The 26,521-nt window shown below is 51.5% G+C and overlaps 1 protein-coding gene across 1 annotated transcript in view; it reads right to left on the bottom strand.

The window, feature by feature from the left end:
- MICAL2 (microtubule associated monooxygenase, calponin and LIM domain containing 2) overlaps positions 1–26,521 on the bottom strand; it is a 259,613-nt gene that overhangs the window by 81,424 nt on the left and 151,668 nt on the right. The window contains 4 exon segments of the mRNA XM_021083313.1: positions 12,177–12,279; positions 14,355–14,443; positions 15,982–16,168; positions 17,011–17,118. Coding sequence (XP_020938972.1) covers positions 12,177–12,279; positions 14,355–14,443; positions 15,982–16,168; positions 17,011–17,118 — 487 coding nt within the window.

Consider the following 26,521-nt stretch of genomic DNA (forward strand, 5'->3'; position numbering starts at 1 on the left):
AAACCTGCTTCGACCAGTGGAAATTAGTGGGTGTGACGTGAGCAGTGGCTTTCAATGGCCTCACTGTCTGGTTAGTCCCCTGGCACTCTTGTTCACTGGCCATGAGAAGAGCTTGTCCCAGATGGCCATTGCCATTTCAGGCTAGATCCCTGATTGTGGGCCCATGGAACAGATCTGGAACCCAACTCTGGCCTGGCTAATCCCATGTAAGCCCAGGCCACCCTTGCACCTGCAGCCTGAAGCAGAGCCACCCAGCCGACCCACAGACCCATAAGCAAGAAAAATGATGCTACCAGCTACTAAGGTTTGGGAGGCTTGTTAACACAGAATTCCTGTAGCAGAGACTTGGCTCTATACCTGATTTAGGTGTGAGTACAGGTGTATGGGCCTGTGAGCCATGTGAAAATACTTGTATAGTCAACAGAAGCTTCTGTGCCCTCCTGATCCAGGACTGTGCTGGGGATTTAGGGATGAGTCAGCCAAGGTCTGCCTCAAGGGTCTCTTTCTGTCCTAGAAAGAGAGTCTGTTCATTCATATCTTCCTTATAAGGCAGACCACAAAGAGTGAGATGGAAGAGGGGGAAGATCTGACTTCCATGACACAGAGCCTTTGAGTTGAAGTCACCATTTGATTCTGTTTTGTTTTTTCTTTTTTTCATGGCTGCACCTGCAGCATGTGGAAGTTCCCAGGCTAAGGATTGAATCAGAGCTGCAGCTGCCGGCCTATGCCACAGCCATAGCAACTCGGGATCCGAGCCACATTGGCAACCTACAGCACAGCTCATGGCAACGGTGGATCCCTAACCTGCTAAGCAAGGCCAGGGATCGAATCCTTATCCTCATGGATACCAGGTGGGGCTCTTAACCCACTGAGCCACAATGGCGACTCCCTTGAAGGCACTGTTTTAATGGGGCTTGAGGAGGAGGAGGATTTGCACAGGGAAGAGGGAGGTGGTGCTCCAGGAGGTGGATCTCTGGGAGCAAAAGCCGAGTGGGAAAGCACTGCCCTCATGTGGCTGGAGGGCAGGAGGGTACAGAAAGGCCACCAGTGGGAAAGGATTGCATTGACATCACACCAGGAAGGGCCTTGAACGATGGGGTGAAGGGTGGATTTCACTCCAGGAGCAACCCGTAAAGGGCTGGAAGCTGATCCCATTGGATTTGCCTTCTAGAAAGATGGTTCTGATTGCAGAGGGAAGGTGGCCCACAAGGAGGAGAGAGGGTGGCGACGGTGATAACCGGAGGAGACCTAGTGGCTGAGCATGCGCGGCAGTGGAGATGGAAATGGAGAGCAGCCTGGCAGGTGGGCAGCCACCAGACTCACGGCCCCTGCACCTAGGGGACCAGCCCGAACCTGCAAGGAACACCCCAGGTCTGCTTTTCTCCCTCCCCCGCAGAGGGTGTTATCTCTGCCAGTGGGGCTGAGAGATGGCACAGGATAAGGGCTCGGGCTGCCTCCCTGGGCTTCTGTGGGGAGGCGGGACATGGCTGAATGATGATTCCCCCCCAGCACAGCAGAGTCAGGGTCCATGTCTCACAGCAGACCCCGGATATCAGCGGAGGGGCTGGCAGGGGCACCTGGGGGTGGAGACTTTGTGGAAGAAAAGCTGGTGCTTCAGGAGTTCCCTGGGGGTCTAGGGTTTAGGACTTGGCACCTTTACCTCTGTGGCCCTGGGTCCCTGATCTGGGAACTGAGATCCCACCTCAATCCCCTGCATGCTGAGGCAAAGAAAAGAAAAGAAAAAAAAAGCTGATGTTTCCTCTGGTCACCGCCTCTCCCAGACAAAAAGCCCCCAAGGATGACATGCTCCTCCCCTCTTTCTGCTCCCGACCCCCACCCCCACCCCCAATAAGGTCTTGCCGCGGGCTACAGTTGGGTCTCAGGTTCAGGGCTGCCCAAAGGAGGAACTTTCTCTACTCAAGCTTCTACTTCCAGAAATATTTCATTCCCCTGAGGATCCATGGCCAGGAGTGGTAGTTCTAGTGGTGCTAGTATCAGAAGTAATCTAGGGAGTTCCTGTCATGGCTCAGCAGTAATGAACCCAACTAGTACCCATGAGGATGCAGGTTTGATCCCTGGCCTCGCTCAGTGGGTTAAGGATCTGGCGTTGCCATGAGCTGTGGTGTAGGTCGCAGACGCAGCTTGGATTCGTGTTGCTGTGCCTGTGGCTGTGGCTGGCAGCTGTGGCTCCAATTGGACCCCTAGCCTGGGAACCTCCATATGCTGCAGGTGTGCCCCCACACACAAAAAAAGAAGTAATCTAAAGGCAATAACAAAAAGCAGCCCCAACTCAACATCAGGGCCCAAATGCTTGTTCATCAGTTTATGTACATCTTCTCTAACATCCCCCAACCTGAGAGGACTGGAGAACCATCTTCCTGCACGAACGGGAGTCAGAAAGTAACAGCCGGGGCCACCTGGATCAGCGCTGCTGCTGGACACAGAGCAATGTCTGTCACCAGCCCCAGGTGAGGGGCAGATGTGTGCTGCTCTTTGTCCTAGACTTGAAGTTATCTGTACTCGTAGGAGAATTCGGTGGGGCAGGGGGCTGCCAGGGGAAGAGATACATGGGATGGGATGGGGGGAGAGAATGACCCAGCCCCTCCCAGGGCAGCTCCCCTGGCCCCCTGGAGGGAAGGAGGGCTGCTCAGAGCCGAGCATCTAAATCTCTTCCCGTTGCTCTGGCCAGACATCTGCCCTCTGGTGAAGGATGCAACTCCAGAGGCAGAGCCAGGTAGTATTCAGGCAAATGTCCAACCGTGCATATCACCCCCGGCAGCCAAGACCTGAGGCTTTTTCCTGGCCAGACCCCAGCTACAAGGTCAAGTAAGAATCTTGCCTTGGTTCTGCTGGTGCACCTGTTCCTGTTTCTCCTTCTCTGGGAACACTTCTACTCTCCTTGAACTCAGGGAGACAACAAAGCAGCATGCTCTCCTGTGTGCTGTTATTAAGCTCATTTTCCAGATGAGGAGACCGAAGCTCAGAGACATTCTCTTACTGTCCAAGGTCACACAGCTCCTAACTGCCAGAGGCACTTTTGGCTCCAGCTTGAAAAGCTTCCCCTGCTCCCTTGCTCACTGTGCTCTCTGAAGACAAAAGTTGAACAGGAGCCATGGGTCTAAGCTGATCAGGATCCATCAGGAAAACAGAACCCAAGCCACGGATTCAACAGAGGAAAATTAATATAAAAAACTAATAGCAATGGTACTGGATGAACTGAAAAACCAAACAGAGATCATGAGACTACCCAGAGACAAGCAATTGCAGGAAGCCCCTGGCTAGGGAGACCTTAGAATCAGCTGGTGCTGTGAACCTAGATGCCCAGAGCTGGGGGTTCAGGTTGCAGTATTAAAGGGAGACATGGAAACAAAGACTTGAATAAATGTGGGATCAGCCACATGGATACCGGGGAAGGGTGTTTCGGGCAGAGGGAACAGCCAGGGCAAAGGCTCTAAGTCAGAGGCCATTGTGGTTGGGACACCGCGTGTGAGAGGGAGCAGCAGGAGAGCAGGTCAGAGACACAGGGGCCAGGTCATATAGAGCCATCCAAGTCTGCCATATGCCTTTGGCTTTTACTCTGAGTGAGCTGGGGAGCCAGTGGTTTTGAGCAGAAGAGAGATGGGACTTGTGTTCTAACTGGATCCCCCCAGCTGTTGTTTTGAAAGTAGATTGAAAGGATAAGGAAACAGGAGACCTCGTAGGAGGCCACTGGACTAAGGCAGGAAGAGACGACAGTGGTTGGGGTCAGGTGCTGAGATGGGGACAGATTCCGGCTGTCTTTGGAATTCACAGATGAATTGGCTTTGGGGCCAAGAATGACCTCCAAGGCTTGGAGCTGAGCAGCGAGAAGAATGGAACTGCTGTTTCCAGAGACCGCGAAGGCCAAGGGTAGAGTCTGTTTTGGGGGAAGACCAGGAGTTAGAGGCTCTCAGTGGCCAGCTGAGCAGAGATGGAGAGCAGGCAGCCAGAGACAGAGCTAGAAATGGCTCCTTCTGCTCACTATGGATGCAAGTACTCACTACAGGGAAACCAAAGTGGTGCGGGCAGGTGGCAGGAGAGAGGGGCTCAAGCTGAGGCCAGGCTACCTCAAGGGAGGTGACCAGTTACCTTCAAGCGAGCTAGGGGGCCAGTAAACCAGAGAAAATGGGAGTAGCCATCTCACATGAATTGAGACCTACTTAGTCCCCAACCAGAAGATGTCCTGTAAGACACTGAGCCCCAGCTGACTTCGAACGCCTCCCTCAGGGCACTCCCTGCTGCACAGAACCAAGCATGTGCTACCCAGAACCAGGCAAGAGATGGGCACGCCTCCTGACCCTGCCTTCACAGAACCTTCTGCCAGAGGCGTCGCCAGTCCCCATCCACAGAAGGGCCTTGCCCAGTGCCTCTGAGTCAATACAAGTGCCAGGGGATGGAGTTCTCATTGAGGCGCAGTGGTTAACGAATCCGACTAGGAACCATGAGGTTGCGGGTTTGATCCCTGGCTTCTCTCAGTGGGTTAAGGATCCGGCGTTGCTGTGAGCTGTGGCGGAGGTTGCAGACGCGGCTCGGATCCCTTGTTGCTGTGGCTGTGGCGCAGGCCGGTGGCAGCAGCTCCAATTGGACCCCTAGCCTGGGAACCTCCCTATGCCATGGGAACAGCCCTAAATAAGGCAAAAAAAAAAAAAAAAGACAAAGTGCCAGGGGAAAGCTGGGTCCTTGGCCAAGTCTAGGGCCTTGCCCTGTGCCCAGGCTCTCTGGGAGCAGCCCTTGATTCCTGGCCTGAGCCCCCGTGACTGTTCCTTGGCTGTTGAAGATGCTGCTCTAGCATCGTGCACTTTAATATCAGCACCTACTCAAGGTCGCCACGAAGAGGTGACAAGCTAATGAAGCAGCGCGCAGGAAGGGCTCGGTCCTGCAGAAACACTGACCAGAGGCAGGAAAAGCAGCAGCTGCTTCCCTGCCTTATTTAAGGTATTAAAGAAAAAGTTCTGAAATGAAAGGAAGGAGTTCAGAGAAAGAGAGAAAATGGCCCACTCCCATGCTCTTTGCTTGACCCACTTACTCTACTGATATTCAGGTTGCAGGGATTTTCTTTCTTTGGCTGGATTGTTTCCTTAGGATCAGTTGCTGGGTTGGGATTACTGAGCTAAGAGGTCAGAATCCCTTTATGGGTCTTGATAATTACTGCCATATTGCTTTCCAGAAAAGATGGTTCCCATTTAACTTTTCACTTGATACTAGTGATTAAGCTCATATTTTTTCTTATCATCCGCTTCACTGTTTCTCTATATTCAGTGGGTATAGATAGCATCATTAATTTATATTCCTTTGAAAGGCAAGTTAGAACATGTTGGGAAATGCTTGCTCTTTTAGGGTTGTCATCTAAAATTTTCCTGAGCGTGAACTGTCTGTGCATAGCCTTTGCCCACTTATCAAAGTTGGGTTTTAATCAACAATTACTGATCATCTACATGTGCAAGGCACCTGGGAACACCTGCTTTGTGGACATTTTTGAAATGCCACATCAAATGGATAGCTTTGTTATCATATTGAATTCATATTTTTCCCCAGCCTATGGGAAAATTTTCATTTTCATACGTTAAGTTTTAAAAATGTATCTAGGGAGTTGCCGTCGTGGCACAGCAGAAACGAATCCGACCAGGAACCAGGAGGTAGCAGGTTTGCTCCCTGGCCTCGCTCAGTAGGTTAAGGATCCAGTGTTGCCGTGAGCTGTGGTGTAGGTCGCAGATGCGGCTCGGATCTAGAATTGCTGTGGCTGTGCCTTAAGCCAGAGGCTACAGCTCTGATTCAACCCCTAGCCTAGGAACCTCCATATGCCACAGGCGTGGCCCTAAAAAGACAAAAAGACCAAAAAAAAAATGTATCTAATATCTGTGTCATGTTTTTCCCAAGTCATTTTTTCTATCAGAGGTTTTTTTGTTTTGTTTTTGTTTTTGTCTTTTTTTAGGGCTGCACCTGTGGCATATGTAAGTGCCTAGGCTAAGGGCTGAACTGAAGCTGCAGCCTGCAGCTGCCAGACTACACCCACAGCCGCAGCAACGCAGAATCCGAGCCACATCTGCAACCTGCACCACAGCATCCCCAACCCTGAGCGAGGCCAGGGATTGAACCCACATCCTCAGGGATGCTAGTTGGGTTCTTCACCTGCTAAACCACAGTGGGAACTCCCTATTGGAGGTTTTAAAGTTTAAAAAGTTACCACTCTATTATCTATTCAATATTGAATTCTATTCAGTACTTAATTCTATGATTTACCTAAATATTTTATCCAGTGTTTCTGGATTAAAGAATATTTTACCAAACATGAATGTAGAATATATTACACAAAACAAAAAACTCCTCCAAACAAGCAAAAAACTCACTTCAAAGAAGTTATGGGCAAGCCCACTTGAACAAAGTGAATTCAGCTTCTTTACTGAAGGACTCCTTAGAGACATGAACCTGCTAGTAAATCTGGTGGAGCACCAAGGTTTGGGAGAACCAGCATGATTAGTACAAAACATTTCTCAAACTTTGGGACAATGGAACCCTTTCTTCACAAAGCACCATTGGGAGCTAGTGTTCCATTGCCATGCTTTGGGAAAACGTTGCTTTAACCCAACTTCAAATCAAAAATCAAAACCAAACTGTAAGCTCCAGGTGAGTGAAGACTTTGGCGCTTTCATTCATTCCCTGCGATATTCTCAGCACGCAGTAGGTGCTCAGTAAATATCAGCTGAGTAAATAGATGTGTGTGTGTGCACAGATCAACAATAAGTGCACACACGACTAAGCAAAACAAATCAAGTCTAATACAGCAACACCGAGATATATACAGTCCAAGATGCAGGGACGGGCAGGGACTTAGTGTGGTTCACGGCTGCATCTCTAGGACCTAGAATATGCATAGGGCACTACAGGCTTTCCACAAATACTGGAACAGATGAATGAATAAAGGAAGGAGTCACTTGCCCAACCCCGCTCCGGACTTCAGTCCCTAACACCCTTTCTTTCAGGGAAGGGAAAGCGTATCCCACCTGGGTAAGCATACACACCCTTGGTCAAGACCCCAGGCAGCTCTGAAGGCAGCTCCAGGCACCAGCAGCTGGGCTCAGGGACTCAGAAGTACCCCTTTAGAGGTGCAAGGGCCTCATGAAGTTTTCACATCAGCATCAGATGCTGAACGCATCTAGCCTCGCAATGGGAGGCCTCCCACCCTAGGGAGGTAGAGGTCAAGGTTTCTAGACAGTGTCCAGACTAGTTGGGTGAGACTCCAAATTCTGCCCGTAAAGACAAGTGGAATTGGGCCAGAGCTTGCCATTGGTGCTGGCCTCAGAGGGGCCCCGTGAGCAGAGCCTCGTAGCCTTAGCCCTGAGTGACCTGAGCCTCTGGGGGCAAGGTGGGTCTTTTGGCATCACAAATGGCTCTCCTTCTGGGTGAGCACACCTGCCATGTTCACTGCCATCCTGAATCCCTTCTTCCCTCCTTACCTTTCACCCATCACTCAGCCGGACCAGCATAAAACTTTCAAAGAGCAACCTCTGTCACACAGGAACCTAAGTTAGCGTAAGGTCTCTAAGTAAAGCTCTCCTGCAGGTCTACGGCTTGGCTGTGTGCAGCCAATGGGTGCAAGCCTCTGTGGAGATGGTCTGTTCCTGACAGCTGAGGTGACAGTGCCCCTCAGCCAGCTCTGCCCAGCACGTCAGATAGAAAAGTACCATGAGTTTTCAAGGAAGAACCCCCAAAGCCTGGCCCTGGAGCATCGGTGCTCCTTTGCAAATATTACCCCCAGGTAATATTTCTTCTCAGAGTACCCAGCGCAGCCCCAGAGAGACCCATGTCACCGCAAGTGCAAGGCCCGCCAGGTGAGGGAAGGCTGACCCCTGAAACCAACCCCTGGCTTTGAGGCTTTGAGCAGCTTCCATGGCAAAGAAGAGAAGAAACAATGAGCTTTATAAAGAACCATATTTATTTTCATTTACAGCATCCAAATACCATAAATAAAGCTAAACATCGTTGGCTGTGTGCAAAATACAGGGTTCTGTGTGGGGCCATGTCAGGAAGGTCACATGCGGGGTGATGAGATGGGGAGGCTAGCTAAGGAGGAGGCTGGGGGGAGGAGGGTGCTCTTTGGTTGACATTCTATAAAGGGGGGAAGACTCTGCAAGAGAAGATGAGATAAGAGCGATGACTTCGTCCTGGCTGAGATCTGCACCAACGAGGGAGCAAGACATGCGGGGCCATGCAGACAGACAGGCCGAGGGTCAACGTGGCTCGGGGCCGCATGCAGGACACACACATCACCTGCAGCCCGAGACCGTGAGGTCTTGCCAGCAGCAGCCCCACCATACTTGGTGTGGTGTTTAATCTTTAAAAAAAGTGCTTTGAGCATCCTGCTGCTCCAGGTAAAGAGTCAGCGGGAGAGAGAATGTTGATGGGACTGTGGGGGCCCTGAAATTGGCTGCTCTAGGTGTGGGGCTGAACTGAGCCATCTCTCAAAGGCATCCCTGACCTGTGGCCATGACTGCTCTAGTTGATGCTTCTGCATGCTCTGGGGCTTTAGGAGCCAAGAGAGATCAGAAGAGCTACCGCAACACCCTCAGAGGTAAAGTGGAGGTGGCAGTAGACAAAGGATTTGCCTGGAAAATTGTGATTGTGTTCAAAATACAGAGAGCATGGGTCAAGCTTGGGGGCAGCCCTGGGAGTATTTTTAAAAAATCCTTCTCCAAAGAATCACCTGTGCTGCGTTTTTGTTTGTTTTTGTCTTTTTAGGGCCACACCTGTGGCATATGGAGCTTCCCAGGCTAGGGATTGAATCAGAGCTGCAGCTGCCAGCCTATGCCACAGCAATGCCAGATCCAAGCTGCATCTTTGACTTACACCACAGCCCATGGCAATGCCAGATCCTTAACCCACTGAGCAAGGTCAGGGGTTGAACCTGTGTCCTCATGGAATACTAGTCAGATTCGTTTCTGCTGAGTGACAATGGGAACTCCTCACCTGTGCTTTTGATTGATAACATCAATTATCTTTCTATGAGCCCCAATTTGAGATGCTTGTGTGCAGGTGCTTTTTCAGAGGCTCAGAGATGAAAGAGTTCTTTTCAAAGGTGAAGAGCCTTCTCTGCGGAACGGTTTCGCATTCAAGGATAACCCTCCCAGGTAGGTATGTGGCCTTTTATAAATGCAACCAGGAAAGCATGCATGCAGGTGGTGGGAAGCAGAGGGGAGGCCGGGCATGCCTCTGGCGTGGACTAGGCAAGCTGGCTCAGAGGGACAGCATCAGAAACGGCTTTCAAGTTGAGCACCACCCCACGTTGGTCACCAACCATGCCACCGAATGAATCCGTTAGTAGGCAAGACGCTCACGTTAGCACAACCAAGGCCACGGCGGTGGAGGGGGCAGGGGTGGTCAGGGCGCACCGGACGGGGCAGAAAGCGGGCAAAGGGTTAGTACCACTCTCTGAAAATCGGCAAGAAAACCAGTCACCTCAGAGCAGAAGTGTGTCAGCCAAGAAGTGGGTGGAGCACTGGAAGGCTGAAATGAGCTGACGGCCACAGTGTAAGGTTGGAAAGAGAGAGACAGAAAAGACAATTTAGTGAGGGCAGCAAGGAAAATGACGGACAACAGGAGAAGGCACGGGAGTTGAAAACCAGGCAACCGTTAAACAAAAACAAAACAAAACTTCCCCGAGGAAGTTGCTGCTTCTTAGGACAGATGAACCTTTCTGGCGGTGGTCAGCAACAGGGGGTCCCCTGTTCTCCACCCCCCGCGCCCCCCCATCCTCTCTGCCCCGGTTTTACTCTTCTGCCTCCTATTCATTCTTGAACATGTTGTGGAGGCTTAAAGACGTCTGCCCCCTCAGGATACAGCCCTGTGTTCTGGTGCTGCCCCACCAGGAAGGTTCAAAGTCTTGGAGCATATAAACATCTCAGGCTTCTTGACAGGAACACCCTGTCTCCCCAGAGTAATGCAAACCAGACTCCTTGTGGCTATAAGGGACATTCTCAGAGATCCTAACTTGGGCTTTGTGGAGCCTCCTGCAAAGCATTTCATCCTGCCCCAGAACAGACGGTCATAACAAGGACACAGCTGTGCACGCGTTCCCATTGTGATTTTCTAGAACCAGGCATAAAATGCATCATGCCCCCCCCACCCTGCGCCCCATGAAAATACCAGCAAAAATCTGGAAAAACACAAGGCGAGTCATAGGACTAAGAACAGCTCCCAAAAGGACAGAGGCGCCCGTTCCCATGGAGTTGGCCACAGCCGAGACCCTGATTCACCTGAGGACTTAGGAAAGTGCTTAGAGAAATGCCTCTCCTCCTCTTCCCATCCTAGAGAACGTGGCGTTTCAAAGCCCTCCAGTGGTCTGGCTCCTAACCCACCAGGCTCCATCCTTAGTTCATCTAGAGGATCTTTCAAGTGTTACAAGGCAGAGAATGGTCTCCGCCCAGCAAACTCTAGATAAGCTGAACACAGAAGAAGGCCTTTCTCTATGAGCTATCTCCACTGCTTGGCCAGCCCCAGCGGCCCTGCCTGTCCAGGCAGAGTGGAGTCGGGAGAGCTGAGGCCTTCTCCAGAGGCCCAGAGTAAAGAATGCAGGTAGACCTCAGGCCTGTTTTTGTCCTTAATAGGGTGTATTTCTTTTGCATGAGTTAATAACAGCCTCTACTCCCAGGCTCCCCTGCCAGTCAAGACACAGGGGAGCTTCCCCCTAGAGGTCAGACACATTCCTCTGCTAGGACAGTGTGGAAATAAATGGTTTCTGACTGCTTGACCAAATATGCACGGCAGCCGAGTGGCTAAGAAGCCAGGATGTCTGCACGCCATGCTCACGGGGCAGGCCACGCATCCCAGAAATGATACCCTGAGGTGCTAACGAGGGCCCTTCATCCCAAAGGACATGATGTGAGAAGGCGGTTTCTTCCGTCGGCCTGACCACTGCGGACCCTGAATGGCCTTGGCTCAGACTGTAGCCTGGGCTGGGGACATCATGGTGGGGGGGGGGGGTTGCTTAAAATGCCACCAGCTGACATAACTCCTCTGCACCATTGCATCAGTTTGATGGCACTCTGTGTGGTCAGGAGCCAATGGGCTTTTGCTGCAGTGCTCATTAGTGGGGAAGCAAAAATGTATATTTGTAGCAATCAGCTTGAAACCCTGTGGTTTTACGTCATTTGGCAATGGATTTGTATGGGGGGAGGGGGGACTTTAAAGCTACTATTTTACATTGAAACAAGGGAGCCAAACAAAGCTCCTCTCTCTGGGAGGACAGATAATAGGCAACCACACGCTGCCATGTGCTCCTGAAGTTTTAATTCTCTTTTATCCTTTCTGTTCTTTTCTTCTAAATTATTGCGTTTTCAGGTGGTTAAAAAACCGTCTTTGGTTGGCACGTGGTATCCGGGCACATAAATCAAAAGGCACTGGTCAGGAGATGACACAGTCGCTTTGGTTTATATAAAAGCCCAAATCATTCACGTTGCAGGTGGCAGCGGCTATTACAACTGACTGCAGCGTGGAAGGGGTTTGGACTACCAGTGATAAAGGTCAAACCTGTGTCTAGAAAAATGGACACGCACAGAAAAACAAATGCTTTCTCTTGGCTTCTTGAAAGTTAAACATTGAAATGTAAACCTAGAAACATGGCTCGCTTTGGTATAAAAGTACAAAGCTACAAAAAAAAAAAAAAAAAAAAAAATCCTTCATGTCCTGCTGGCCCGAGCACCGGGAGCAGATGGTCACGGTACCAGGCCAGGTGCAGGTGGCCGATGGGAAACTCTTTGGCTTTGAGCTAATGGGTTCACACACACGGGGCTCCCTGGCCAGAGCCCGAGCTGACTGCCCACGCTGCCATCTACACGGGAAATGTTAACGGCACTTTGGGGCTGGGTTTCAGTGCAGCTTGTCCGGGAAGCATCCGAGCAGCCAGTCGCGGATGCTCTCGAGGGATTCCTCGGACTCCCGGTACATGGAAGCCAGGGCCTCGGAGAACACCCACAGGAGGGGCAGCCCGAGGCTCAGGAGCTCGTATGTGTAGCAGTAGTTGTAAGCATTGTCCCTGATATGCTGGCTGGCGGCGCGCAGGAGTCCCTGAATCCAGTTAAGCAGCCTCCGGGGAAGGTGAAACAGGCCCCATGGCAGCCTGAGGGACCAGCTTAGCGCCTTCCTAAAGAAGGAATTGGGGATACCTGGGGGGCTGCCTTCCGGCATGCTGATGGCAGCAGCAGCGCAAGAACTTTCGGGGGGCGGGTCTCGCCGAGGGGCTTCTTGCTCTTTCCACATCCCCTCCTCCTGAGAAAGAGATCAAAGTGAGGCCACTTATGCTGTAGGGCACTGGGAACGATATCTCAGCATGGAGCATGATAACATGAGAACAAAGAGGGTCCGTGTGTACGTGGGACGGGGTCACCTTGCTGTACAGTAGAAAAGTGACAGAAGAGCTGTAAACCAGCTCAATGGAAAAACATAAAAATCATTAAAAATAAATTTAAAAAGTGAGGACATTTAGTCCGTGACTGTCACAGAGGACTCCTCCAATGAAGCAGAGGAAGAGCGCCAATAAAAAGAGAACGTGGCAGACCCTGCAGCTTGCAGCCCCCCGCCCCCCCAAACTTCAGCTCCCCATCCACTGCTGAAGGGGGCACTGAATATGAGCACGATTTTCTTGGAAGGCACGCTGATCGCAGGGATCAGTTTTGTTTGGAGCCTTCATAACACATATGCCCTCTGACTCGGCGATCCCATTGCTCATGCTTGATCCCAAGGAAACAATCTGAAATGTGGATAAAGATGGGGGTACAAAGACTTTGGCTGCAAAAATAGCCATAACATACAAATATTAAATGGCATAAATGGCCAACACCATAGAACCCAAATTATTGACCGTCTTTTACAGGCATCAAAAATTAGGCTCCAAAAGAATTTACAGAGACATGCCCTGTAAAAATATCCATGACATACAAATATTCAACAAGGAGTTCCCGTCGTGGCGCAGTGGTTAACAAATCTGACTAGGAACCATGAGCTTGCGGGTTTGATCCCTGGTCTCGCTCAGTGGGTGAAGGATCTGGCGTTGCCATGAGCTGTGGAGTAGGTCTCAAATGCGGCTCGGATCCCGAGTGGAGATCCAATTAGACCCCTAGCCTGGGAATCTCCTTATGCTGTGGTGTGGCCCTAGGAAAGACAAAATGACAGTAAATAAATAAATAAATAAATAAATAAATAAATAAATAAAATGGGTAAAACTTACTGCCACAGCTCTAGAAATAAAAAAAAAAATTCAACAATATCAATGACCAACTCATTGAACTCAAATGCATGACAATATGAGAAAAAAGAACAGAGACATGTATGTGTGACTGAGTCACCTCACTGGGCAGTCGAAAATTGACAGAACAATGGAAATCAGCTATAATGGAAAAAATACAAAAATAAAAATACAAAAAAAAAAATTAGGCTCCCAGAGAATTTTTAATGTCATGGGAACCGATTTGAAAGACACTGGTAGTAAAAAAAAGAAGGCTATGAAACCGTAGAGATAGGATCCAACTGGGATAAAATGTACAGTTGACCCTTGAACAATTGGGTTTGAACTGCATGGGTGCCCTTATAGGTAGGTTTTTTTTTTTTTTCAAAAATTTTTTTTTGATTCACAGTTGGTTGAATCTACGGATATGGAGGAACCACCCGTACAGAGGGCTGGCTGTCGTTAACACGTGGATGTGTGGAAAGTCAGAGCCCCAAACCCCTACACTCTTCAAGGGTCAGCTGTATTCACATAGGAAAAGGTCTGTAAGGAAATGTTGCAAAATGTTAACGATGATTTTCTCAGGATAGAGTGATAAATGGGTGATTGAATGCTCCTTCTTTACTTTCATTTATGTACCGATTTTTCTACCTTGAGCCTGTATTACTTGTGTAAGGAGAAAAAAGCGGAAGCTGTGGGTCTTGCTGGTGGTGGGTGGGTAATCAAGCCATAGAGAAGGTTTTGGCTAAGAGCTGCCAGAGCGGGGCACTCTCACCAGCCACCCATACATTCAGCTGGCCAGTCCCTTTGCGGACATCCAAGAGGCTGGAGAAAGGACTTGGACACCACAGCACAGAGGCTGGTACACACAGAGCCTCATCCTCAGCACATGGGCTTCTCATGAGAAACAGCAGCCTCTGCCCTGGGAGCCAACATCCCAGAGGCCAGCTGAACAGACTGAGGCAGAGGGACCCTCCAGGCCAGGGAGTGGAACCCTCTTTCACCTGAGTCTCAATCCCTCCAAAGCCAGCAACGTTGGCCCAACTCGCAGGAACACTTGAAAACCTTTTCCTATCAGGGGCCTCCTCTGTTTCACCGCCACTTTCAAGATAAAACATACCTCTTTTTGTTGCTTCAACTCTGCCCGTCGCTTCCGTTGCTGACTGTTGGTTTTACAGTGGACGAAATGAGGCTTGCAGAAAAACTTGCCTATCAGAAGAAACATAGACACACACAGGTTTTTTTCCTGTAAACCGGAGCCATGGCAGGACATATGGCAAGGGCCTGCCACCATCTAGGTCAGAAAAGGCCACAAATGAAACAAGCCCAGGAAGGTGCCAACCTGGGAAATGTTTTCTGCCACCTGCCATAAAGAAGTGGCACTAAAGGAGGTGGGAGGAACCTTTGCTGCCTCAGAGGCAGGTGGCAGCTGCCGGGGACTCCCAGGAATGGGGCTGAAACCCTCAGATAATCCGCAAACCAAACCCAGGCCAAGTCTTTTCCCAAGGCCAGTTGTCAGGCAGCAAAATGGACAACGTTGAATAGCAACTCTGTTTCTAGTTCTCTTTTGTTCAGGGACCCCTGGGGGTGGGAAAGGCACAGAACAGATGGTGGCCGTGATGGGGAGGAAGACCCAGGGGTGGCACCCACTGGGCCATGGGTCACTGCCCAGGACCACTGGGCGCCTTCCAAAAAAGACTTCTCTATGCACTGTTACAACAGTGACAATAGTGATGGGAGTCATGGCAACATTAGGAAGAATCTTGTGTGGCACCCAGCATACCAGGCACTATCCTAAAGGCTTCCCGCAATTCACTCAGCAACCCTCACAAGGACCTTATGAGCCAAGTACCATTATTCTCATTTTACAGATGAGGAAACCGAGGGACTAAGAGGTCAGGTAACAGGCCCAAGGTTCTATGGCTACAAAGTGGCATAGTCTGGATTGGAAACCAGGCAGTTCCTTGGAGGGTAAAGAATCGCAAGCGCTGCCATCAATATGACAATGCAGGTATCAAGTGTGGAACATTAGAAAACCATCACTCGTACCGATGAGTGTAATTCCCGGATGACTCCGGTAGGCCACTTATCAGAGGGCGGTTATGTTACAGCTATGGTCATTTTTTACAAAACGTACATCATACATAAAAACATGAATATGGGAGTTCCCATCGTGGCTCAATGGTTAATGAATCCGACTAGGAACCATGAGGTTGCGGGTTCGATCCCTGGCCTTGCTCAGTGGGTTAAGGATCCGGCGTTGCCGTGAGCTGTGGTGCAGGTTGCAGACGCGGCTCGGATCCCACGTTGCTGTGGCTCTGGTGTAGGCGGAGGCTACAGCTCCGATTCGACCCCTAGCCTGGGAACCTCCATATGCCATGGGAGTGGCCCAAGAAATGGCAAAAAGACAAAAAAAAAAAAAAAAAAAAAAAACTCGAATATGCCATCTTTTACTGAACCCCTATTACAGGTCAAGTGTGGTGCCGAGCACGTGATACAGGCTATCAGGTTTGATTTTCTCGACCACACAGGGGCAACTGAAGGTGTGAGACTGTGTAAGAAAGCATCCAGAAAGCCCCCCAGCACTAGTGCACCCCCCATGCTGACACAGGCAGCCTTTCTTTAGCAGGAGATTCCTGCTCCCTGAACACCATTACTCCTTGAGAAGGGCTGAGTGTCCCAGAGCCTCCAGAGGGACACAAGAGCTCAGACCAGAGACAAGGGCTATCCTGGACCCTGGGGGTTACCTTCGTCGCCATCGAAGGCATAGGCAGCCAGGCGCAAGGTGGTGCCACAGACGCTGCAGCGGAAACACTCTCGGTGGAAGAAGTGGCCCTCCGCGCTCAACCGCTCCATCACGTACACACGCTTCTTACAGAAGTAACAGGTGTCGCTGCCACCCAGGTTCAGGGGAAACACCTTCCGTATAGACTCCTGGGGGACACAGGGCATCGGGAGACAAGAGCCAGGTTAGAGAGTGCACCGCATCTTCAAATGTGAGGCGAGGCTTTCAGAAATGCCGACCTGAGTCATGAGGTCCTCACGGGCTGCTCGTTTGACTCCCAGGCAGGCTGGCTGCTCTGGTTTCAGCGTGGGAGTGACATCCCCTGGCCTGAGGGAGCAGGCACCCCGCACAAACATGCCTGCCCCCATAATGCTGTCCTCAAGGATCTGACCCAGGGGTTAAGGGTTGCCTGGGTCCAGAGTGAGGTCACTGAAAGAATGTTTGACACCTCCTTGTCCCCCTGCAGTGACTTAGGTCAGGCAGACAAAGTTCTGGCACCAAAACTGTTCAAGAGAACTGCAGAAAAGGGGCAGGTTGTGTCCAGGCTGCCAGTCAACTTCCCAAGTACAAGGTGGGGGGAGGGCAGGGGCACACCTGAGTGACTCCAGGAGCAGCATCATTTGAAGAAGGGGAGAATCCAGAGGAAAGGGGGGTCTTCTCCATTACTTAATTCTCAATCCAACCCGGACAGGATGCTAAATATCGAAGTAAGAGTGGCCTCACCTGGCCTTTTCCCTAAGTTCCCTAAGTTCTCCAGAGCCCCAGCCAGCAGTGAAGATGCTCTGCTTTGGGAAATGACCCATGAGGGGGCCGAGAGAGGTTCGTCTATCAGGAAACACAGCCTCCCGCTCTGCTCTGATCCAGCCCATTTTCAGCCCCTCTCATCCTATGAGAAGGGGGACCAGGCCAGCCTCTCTGTGTCCCGTGCACCCCTCCCTGGAAGGCCAGAGCTGGTGTCTGTGGGTGAAGGCTGAGGAGTGTATATCCTTACCAGGTCTGGAGAGGTGGCCTGGGTCTTAGGTCTGTGATCATTCATGTACAGATTGACCAGAACTTCAGCTGCAGCCCCTATTCCGCTGGACACTTTCCCTACCGTCAGCTACCCAAGAGCAGAGACAGAAGAGACAGAGACAAAGGTAGAGGCCAGTTAGCACCAAGAAGGAAAACACGAACCGACAGGATGGGAGAGAGGGCTCCACACCTACATGCAAATAGCACCCCATGTCCCGGGAGAGGCCTGACTAGCCCAGGGTGGGCAGCAGGCCCTCTGTAGATGGAGAAAAGAGAGAAACGGAAGCCTATGGCCCTGGGTGATCGGGGTGACTCAGAATTGCACCCACTGGGGGTACACCATCTTCAGGAGTTCGAGTCTCTTGGCTCACACGTGGGGATGTGAAAACCCAGAGGAAGGGATCTAACCAAGGCCACTGAGCATATATATATACATGCAAGATCCAGGACTCTGCTCAAGTCTCCTGAGCCATGGCCTGGGGGCCTTCACACTAAGGAACCCAGCCTCCACTGACAGGTGCACTGCAGCCGTCCTCCCCAGGCGTCTCCTCTTTGGACAGCTGGGAGCTGATGCTTAGTGAGTACTGGTCCTCCTACCCAGACCTGGAAGGCTAGTACCCTCCTCCACCGCTAACTGGTTCAGAGATCAGGTGCAGAGCTTTCAACTTCTGAGCTCAGTGTCCTCATATAGTGAAGTGGAGATAAATGGTGCCTGCCTCATGGAGCTACAGCAAGAATGGTGTGTGAGTACCTGGCACTTAGCAGGGCTGGGCCAAGGTGAACTTGACCCCTCCCTCCCTTCTCCCTCTGCATTCGGCAGCCCCAGCCTGCCTTGCAGTTCCCATGTCCCTAGAGAGCGATGGCTATACCTAACTGGGTTCCCCAGACTGCCTCGCCCACAGGAACAGTGACTGTCCCCACTGGGCAGGTGGAGGGAGTAGGGTAGGGAGCATCAGGCCACTGTGCCCAGAGCTGGTGCCAGGTTAGTCAGCTCCATGTTGGCCCCCAGGATCAGAGCCTGATGGATTGTGGGTGCCTGCCCTCCTGAGAGCAGGATGGTCCACACCCACCCACCAATGCCTGGAACAGGGCAAGGGTAGGAGCTGACAGCCCAAGCGGACACAGTGCAATCACACATCCTCCCCCCACCCCATCCAAGCCCACCTTGCTCCCCTCTCCCCACCAGTCTGGAAATAACACGGTCTCCTCTGCAGGAAGGCAGACATGCGCAGTATGAGATCCTATCTATAAGCAATGTTCCTTATCTGAGGCCCTGGGGGGTGGGCAGGAGGCTCCAGATACCCCCAGCTTCTGAATCCAGCTTCTGGGAGATGTGGCCACAGAGAGCAGCGATTTAGGCTGAAGGTCCTCAGACACAGGCTGTCAGCCACCTTGATGACTTGTGTACGAAGGAAGATCTCAATCTAAACCCAAGACCCCTCTTGGAAGGCCACCTCGAATCTGCTGTGAACGCCTCAAATGCAGAGCACGAAGTTCAGGGGACACCAAGGCAAATGGCAGCAGGTGCCCACAGCTCCCTAACCTCTGGGAGCAGGGTCCACCCTCAGAACCTGAACCCAACTCACTGGATCCCAGCAAAACCACAGGCACCAAAAGAGGATGAAGAGAGGAAGGAGGCCAAGTGGGCTGGGGCAGAGAGACAAGACCTAGGAGATGCTGCTCCCTTTCTCATTAGAGAAGCACTAATACTCCAAGTCAGTTTGGACCAGCTGCCCCAGACCACGTGTGGGGGCCCTGGAGGATTGTGGGGAATGTGGCCAGGGGCCTGCTGGGGTGTCTGATCTGACTCAGGCAGATGGGACCCCCTCAACTTGACAAAGCCTGCCCCTTCTCAAGAGCAGCAGCTGCCAGGCCAGTTACCCCCTCAAAGCTGGCCCCGCCTGGCAGAGTTTAGGATTCTACTTCTAACACATACTCTGCCATTTTCAGGATTTTACCAATGCCATAAAACTTGGCTCCTGCTTCTAAGAGAGTTCAGATGTCCTGGCTCAGGACAATAAGCCATTCTTTGCCTGATGTTCCATCCCTTGCTGCCCGCCCCTCCCACCAAGAGGTCCCTCAGATAGGAGCATTCCCCCTTTCCTGGGGTTGCATCCAAATAAAGAAAGGTCCGCTTTACCTCCCTGGCCACACCCACCTCGTGTGCCCGTCTCCACCGGCCCATGTGTGAACCGGCTCTGAGGAGCTCTCCCAGGAAGGCAGCATGCAATGCCACATACCCACACGCAATTATTGCCTCCCCTAAGTGAGCGAAGATGGAAACTGTACTTGCTGGGGTTTTAAAATACAAGTCCCTAATGAGACCTTATTAACCACTTAGCTAATAGCACTTTGTGCCGCTGAGCTTCTGTGCAATGCCGACTCAGCAGGCAATTACAGAAGCGAGTAGCAGGCCGTGAGGTTGCTGGGGGTGCTGCCACAACTTGTCCGTGCAGAATCGGGCCTGCTCAGTTGTTCTATCAGCACAGGGCCCGGCCAGGGGACCCAGGATGAAGACCACGCCTGGTGCTTCCTTCCATTATGGGCCCTTATTCATAGAAGGCACCTTTCTCCCAGTGGCATCCACATGCCACCCTGTGGCAGCAGCTTTCTTAAGAATAATGATGGGGCATTCCCGTTGTGGTGCAGCAGAAATGAATCTGACTAGGATCCAAGAGGACACAGGTTCGATGCCTGGTCTCGCTCAGTGGGTTAAGGATCTGGTGTTGCTGGGAGCTGTGGTATAGGTCGCAGATGCATCTTGGATCCTGAGTTGCTGTGGCTGTGACATAGGCCAGCAGCTGAAGCTCCGATTCGACCCCTAGCCTGGGAACTTCCATATGCTGAGGGTGCAGCCTGAAAAAAACCAGAAAAAAAAAAAAAGAAAAAAAGAATGAGGATGAAAGCATCCTTAGGGAAAACAGCATTGGTGCACCGTGTGCTCTTCCCAAGCTGATGGAAACCATGCCAGAGTCACTGAGACCAAGAGGTGGATCGGGACTTCCTGAACGGTCACAGGGGGACCATGTGATAGAGAACCTGTCTCAAGGGTGCGGGGACTTTCAGGCCCACCTTAAAGGCCTGTGTGAAGGCGAGTATGGCCCTGGGGTCTCAGGTTATCTCCTGTTTCCTGACAGCAGGATGCCTCATTGGTTCCAAGACGGTAAGGACATGACTAGCTGGACTCCTGCTAACTCATTGCTCTTTAAACGATCGGTGGTGAACGACCAGGGTTTTCTTCTTCCTTTTAAATCTTGACTCCACTGTGGCGCCATACTTTCAGATACAGTGAAAACGAATGACTAGAAATATGATCATGCTCTTGGATGTGTCAAACTGCTCTGCAAGTGTCTAAAACTTACTCTCATTTGCTGTGTTCTGTGGGCCACAGACCAGGTCCTGCCCATGGACCACACTTTGAGGAGCACTGCTCTGGTCAACCAGGGAATCAATGCTCCTTGGGCATCTTGAGAAAGAAGAGAGTTCACTCACAGAAAAACCTTCAGACTCATCCTGGTTTGACCTCGGAGTTAAGAGTCAGAGGTTCTCAACAAGATTTCTGCACGGGGAGTTCCTGTCGCGGAGCAGTGGTTAATGAATCCGACTAGGAACCATGAGGTTGTGGGTTCGATCCCTGCCCTTGCTCAGTGGGTTAGGGATCCAGCGTTGCTGTGAGCTGTGGTGTAGGTGGCAGATGTGGCTCGGATCCCGTGTTGCTGTGGCTCTGGTGTAGGCTGGAGGCTACAGCTCTGACTAGACCCCTAGCCTGGAAACCTCCATATGTCTCGGGAGCGGTCCTAGAAAAAGCAAAAAGACAAAAAAAGAAAAAAAAGATTTCTGCATGGAAGGGACCAAAGCACATATGCTCCTGGGGAACTGGTCAAGAGGAGAGGTTACAATGAGGCTGCGAATAATATGTCCAAAGGCAAAGGTGCGCCACATGATGATTTGGCCAGAAAGCGATGAGGTCCCAGGCACTAGTTTTTTGAGAACTGGTAATTTTGGAGGGCCAAGGGACTGTTTTGCAACACTTTATATATCTCTCAATATTCATATAATTTTTGAAGAATTGGGATATTTCTACCTACCTTTCCCCCTTTCCAATTCTAGTATTTTCAGCAGATTAATTAGAACAAGCTGGGATGGTTGGACATTTCAGGAGGATGCTCATCCAACATTACATTAGATTAACCTCACAGACAGCACTTCCCTTCTGTGAGCCTCAGCTTCCTCATCTGTAAAATGGGAAGGGCCACGACCAAACTCGAAGGGCTGTAAAAAAGTTATCAGAGAATCTGGGCTGCACCTCACATGGTGCGGGTTCTCAAGAAGTGCCTGGCATGGAGTTCCTGTTGTGGTGCAGTGGAAATGAATCCAAGTTTGTGGGTTCGATCCCTGGCCTTGCTCAGTGGGTTAAGGATCTGGCATTGCCAGGAGCTGTGGTGTAGGTCATAGACATGGCTCAGATCTGGCATTGCTGTGGCTGTGGCATAGGCTGGTGGCTACAGCTCCAATTAGACCCCTAGCCTGGGAACCTCCATATGCTGCAAGTGTGGCCCTAAAAAGACAAAAAAAAAAAAAAAAAAGGTGCCTTGCAGATGATAGAGAGTTCAAAACACTGCCATTGGTGTGGCTTTGCATTTCCATATGCTGAAACCTCTTTTCACCCCTCCTGGGCCGAGTTCACTCAGGGGAACTTGCACCTGCCTGGGTTTCTCCCTCTGTTTGAGTAGAATAACATGGCCCATGCCAATGAATGCACTGGCTTTTCTCCCCCAAGTCAACCCAGATTCAAACATGGTGACATTAACTGTCGTCACAAGCGCCATCCTCCAGCACGATCCCTGCCTGGATATTGGAGTGTTGCTCCCTGCTTGCTCTGAGCTGGGAGATGGGTGACCTCTGCTCTGGTCTGCACCCCCTGATGTCATGACCCTGTCTTGCTCATCTCCACACTCCTGGCACAGAGAAGATGCTCTGAATGAGGGAAGAGACAGGCTCTTGGGTCTGTTCATGTCCAAATGGTGGTAACATCCTCCCTCGGGCCTGGCACTCAGCCAAGAATACAACGTGTCTGGGCTGGGCCACCTGTGGCCACCTGGCCTGCTGTGAGTATCAGGAAGGTCCCCACAGGTCAGGCAGGGCTGGGAGCAGAGCATCCCGAGCCTCGGAGCTGAGGGCTCCAGAGAAGGGAAGGTTTTGACAGATAGGGCCACGGGAGGTCTTCTTCTGGGCCCACTTGAGCAAAGATACCCTCACTGAAGCATCCCTAGATGAGAAACAGCAGAGGAGAGGCTGGTGGCCCTGAATCCTCAGCCATCATATGCTCAGGGCAAGGATAGACACTGCCTGGTTTGAGGGGCTCTGGGAATGATACCCTCAGAGCTGAGATGCAGGTAGGCCTTAGATGCATGACCTCCCATGTCTGTGCCTATGTCCCCTGGTGCCAGGCCCTGAGCTCATTGAGCCTTCACAGCCTCGCAAGGTGGGTCTGGTAAACCCCTTAGCAGAGTGGGCAGCCGAGGTCCAGGAAGGCTCCAGGTCACCTGAGGCTGCACTGTTTCTAAGTGACTGGGATGGAAACAGAAACCTGAAGGTGATTTCTTTGTCTTTAGAAAGAGAGGAATCCACACGCACTTTAGGTAAGTGAGCTTTCTTCTAGAATTCTCCTCCATGGCGGAAAGGGTGCGTTTGCTAGGTACTTGAGGCATTCGATATATCCTAGGCCTCTGCATTATTCCAGTCACCCACAGGCACTGCCACCTCCATTCTGTAGGTTAGGAAATTAAGGTGCTGAGAAGGCCACTAACTCACGCAAGGTCACAGTGAGTAATTGGTGCTCTGAACCCAAATGTGACTCCAAGCTCACTCCTTCTCACTATAGCACCCTGCTTCCCGGAGACACACCGACACTCTGCAAATTAAAATCTCCCAGGGTGAGATGCGCCCAGGACACCTCCAAAGGGCTGCCTGGCTCCATCCCCAGAACAGAGAGAACAATGAGGTTGGAGCAGGCCTTGACGTCTATCCTTGTAACAAATGAAACACAGGCAGACTGCCCAGCCAAGACTCACCCAGCTTCTCTTAAGTACGCAAATCTCTAAGCTAAACCCTGCAAATCCAGTTTTAAAACAAACACCTCCAGGGGTAGAGAAAGCTCGTTTTGCAATGTACACTGCTCTTCTGACCCAGAGAACTAAACCAGTCCCCATCCCCAGCCCAGTGAGGCCATCCTTCTGGCTCAGCTGTGCAAACACTCGGCTGCCATCTTGATCTTGCAAGAGCTCAGAGCCTTGGCAAATGGCTAGCAGTCATGCTAGAGCCTAAATTGGCAGGGCCTCCCCCTTGAAGAAAGAGGTTAACCCAGGGTTGACAGGGGCTGACAGCACTATAGGAGGGTTGATTTGATGGGAAGAAGGATCAAACTGGGCAGGAGTCCATCATCCAGAGTCTTAAAAGACTCCAGTAAGAATCTGAGCCCTACATGAGAGGACTCCAAGATTCCCTGTGACTGTTCAGGCCAAAACCCCATCTGCATGTCTCTGAATTATAAAGGGAAATGTCCATCTGAGCAGGCAGGCAAGTATTGTCTAAAGGCAGAGAGAGCCCTGGCTACATCTCATGGAACTGCTGACACTCTATTGAGTAACACATGCTCCTCATGACAAGTTGGACTAATTCTGTTCTTCGGAGGAGGTGATTATCCCTCGATCCTCAGAATTAAGGTGTAGGGCTCTAGGGCAGGAACAGAAAAACACTGCCTGCCAGGAGGTAGCCAAGAACTAAGCATCAACTCCAAGTGCATCTTTCTTCCTCTGGCTCCCCCGAATTGAGGCAAACTTGAGTCACTGGGCAATCAGAGCAGCCCATAATCTGCTGGGAAGAAGCATTCAGGCCCCAGGCTCTCTCCAGGGGAGAGACTCTCTGAGTACCACCAGAACTGAATGAAATCGTTTGTCACCAGGTTGTCATGTACTTTAAGGGGCAGAGGAGGCCATTCCTCTGCCAGATTCTGCATGTGCAAAGCCCAGTGTTGAGTCAATGGTGGGGTGGGGTCTGCGAGAGGGGGAGACCTTGTGGCTGGGGGCAGGGGGGCAGTGCAGCTGGCAATATCCTTTCTAGGACTGCTAGAAGCTGCAAATTCACCACTCTGAGCTGAACTGCCTACAAGGGCTTCACGGTAAGATCTGGAGGGGTCTGGAGTAACAAGTCCAAACTGGGTCTTTTTTACAAATGGAGAAACGAAGGCGCAGACAGGGTAAGTAAGTGTTCCAGGGTGTCCTTTTCTGAGAGCTCCCCAATCATTCCCAGACACACAAGGAAAGGCTCATTGGCCTGTAACGAGTAAGTCGGAGGCTGTTAAAATAGCCCAATTACACCATCATCTGATGGCCAAGGCTGGCTTGGGAGATGGGATAAGAAAATACAGGAGGCGATTGTTCTACCCCGACCTGGGAGAAACAAAGAACAAAGCGGGAGAGGTGGGGGCCAGAGGAACCTGGGATTGGCCATCCTGAAGCCCACTCACCCCATCTGCAGCCCCCCTTGAGCCTGGGCTTCGGGCTCTACACACATATCACTTCTGGGCTCCTCCCCCCACCCCAAGGCCTCCATTCGCACCTGGCCTCCAAGGGACAGAGGAGAAAATATGGAGTGGAGTCAGGAGGCCTGGGGACTGGTCTCCCCACTGTACCTTTGTTTACCTCTCTGTGGCTCTGCTCCTGCTCGGTTCTCTTTCCCAGAAAGAGCCCTCCTGCTCCCGCATTTAAAATTGCTACCCTTCCCCAGCATGCCAGGTCCCTGCTACCCACTCTAATGTTTCTGTGGGACAAATCATCCTCTGATAGATTACATAATTTACTTACAGGTCATATTATTATTGATTGTTTATTTCCCCCTACGGGATGCAAACCTCACTCATCAGGGCGGGAAGGTCATTCCCGATCATTGGTTCAGATCCCAAGAATGAAGTGCCTGACACCAGTGGTCATTTGATAAATACTTGCTGGATGCATGAATGCTCACTCATTGGCTTAATGACTGACGCGCATTTAGAGCTGCTTGAAGAGCCCAGTGGAGAAGCAGCCAAGGGCCTCAGTGGAGTGGGGTGATGATGTGGTGGGATCATATGCCAGATCCCAGCAGCCCCATGTGTACCTGCACAGGCTGCCCCCTGCCATCACTAGAGAACTAATACTTCTTAAAAACCATGTCAGGGAACTTGCGTAGCGTGAGGGCTTTTGTTGACCTGGCACTGTTGTTAACTCTGAGAGGGCAGAGGCCAAGCCAGGCCTTCCTAAGGGCCAAAGGAAAGCAGGGACAGGAGAGGGCGTACCCAGGGCTGGCCAGAAAGGGGCTGAGCCAGAGAGAAGCAAGGCGTGGGCCTGGCTGCACAGCCAGGATCACCAGCCACTGCCTGCCTGGGCCCAAGTGCCCCCGCCCCTCTCACCATCCTGTCAAGGGTGCCAGTGACCTTTTCCCACAGCAGGAAGTACCCCCCAGGGTAGGCTCCTCTCCCAAGCTGGGCACAAAGGCTACTCAGAAGCCTCGGTAATGCTGACGACAAATATGCCAGTCTGCACCCATAGAGCTCACTGTCACATGAGCCAGGAATCACTCCCTTGTTTTTTGGTTTTTTGTTTTGTTTTGTTTTTTTTGGTCTTTTTGTCTTTTTCAGGGCCACACCTGTGGCATATGGAGGTTCCCAGACTAGGGGTCCAATCGGAGCTGTGGCTGTCAGCCTACGCCAGAGCCACAGTCTGCAACCTACACCACAGCTCATGGCAACGCCGGATCCTTGACCCACTGAGAGAGGCCAGGGATCGAACCTGCATCCTCATGGATGCTAGTCCGGTTCTTTAACCACTGAGCCACAACAGGAACTCCTGTCACTCTCTTGTTGATGAGAAAATGGATGCCAGGAAGGGCTGGAGACTTAAGTTCAGTCGGCTGACAAAAAGCTGATCTGGAATAAGATGCCGGGCTTCTCAGCCACGCTAGGTTCAGTAGAGTTGATGAATGGGAAGTGTCTGTGTCTCTCCATGTCACCTCCTGCTGCTCTTCCAGGGAGGTTTCACCCCCACACTGGGGACCTTGGAGGGGGTGAGGCTGCTAATATTCCTTCCTTCTCTCTTGCAGACCCTGCCTGCATTCTCCTCCCCACCGCCGTGGTCAGTGGGGGTGGGCCCCCAATTTCCCACGATTGCAACAGCAGGTTGCTGGCTGTGCTTCAGCCTAAGAGGGTAGAACAAAGGAGCGGTAGCGCCGATAGGGCGCACTCAGTACTGCTCGCAGAGCTGAGCCCAGTGGGAGCCGATGGAATAGATGGTTCAGAGGAGCATGGTCTTTCAGGAAGAGGCTCCAACGACTCTCGTGTGCAGCAGCTAAACAAGTGGGCTTGGTGTCTGTTCTTAGGCTCATACATTCCAGGGGCCAGACTTCTCCAGAGACTGACGCTCTCCCACCCCAGCCCGGCAGTGTTCTTGGCATCA

Source organism: Sus scrofa, chromosome 2 (genome assembly GCF_000003025.6).
Source record: "Sus scrofa isolate TJ Tabasco breed Duroc chromosome 2, Sscrofa11.1, whole genome shotgun sequence".
In the NCBI taxonomy this organism is placed as follows: domain Eukaryota; kingdom Metazoa; phylum Chordata; class Mammalia; order Artiodactyla; family Suidae; genus Sus; species Sus scrofa.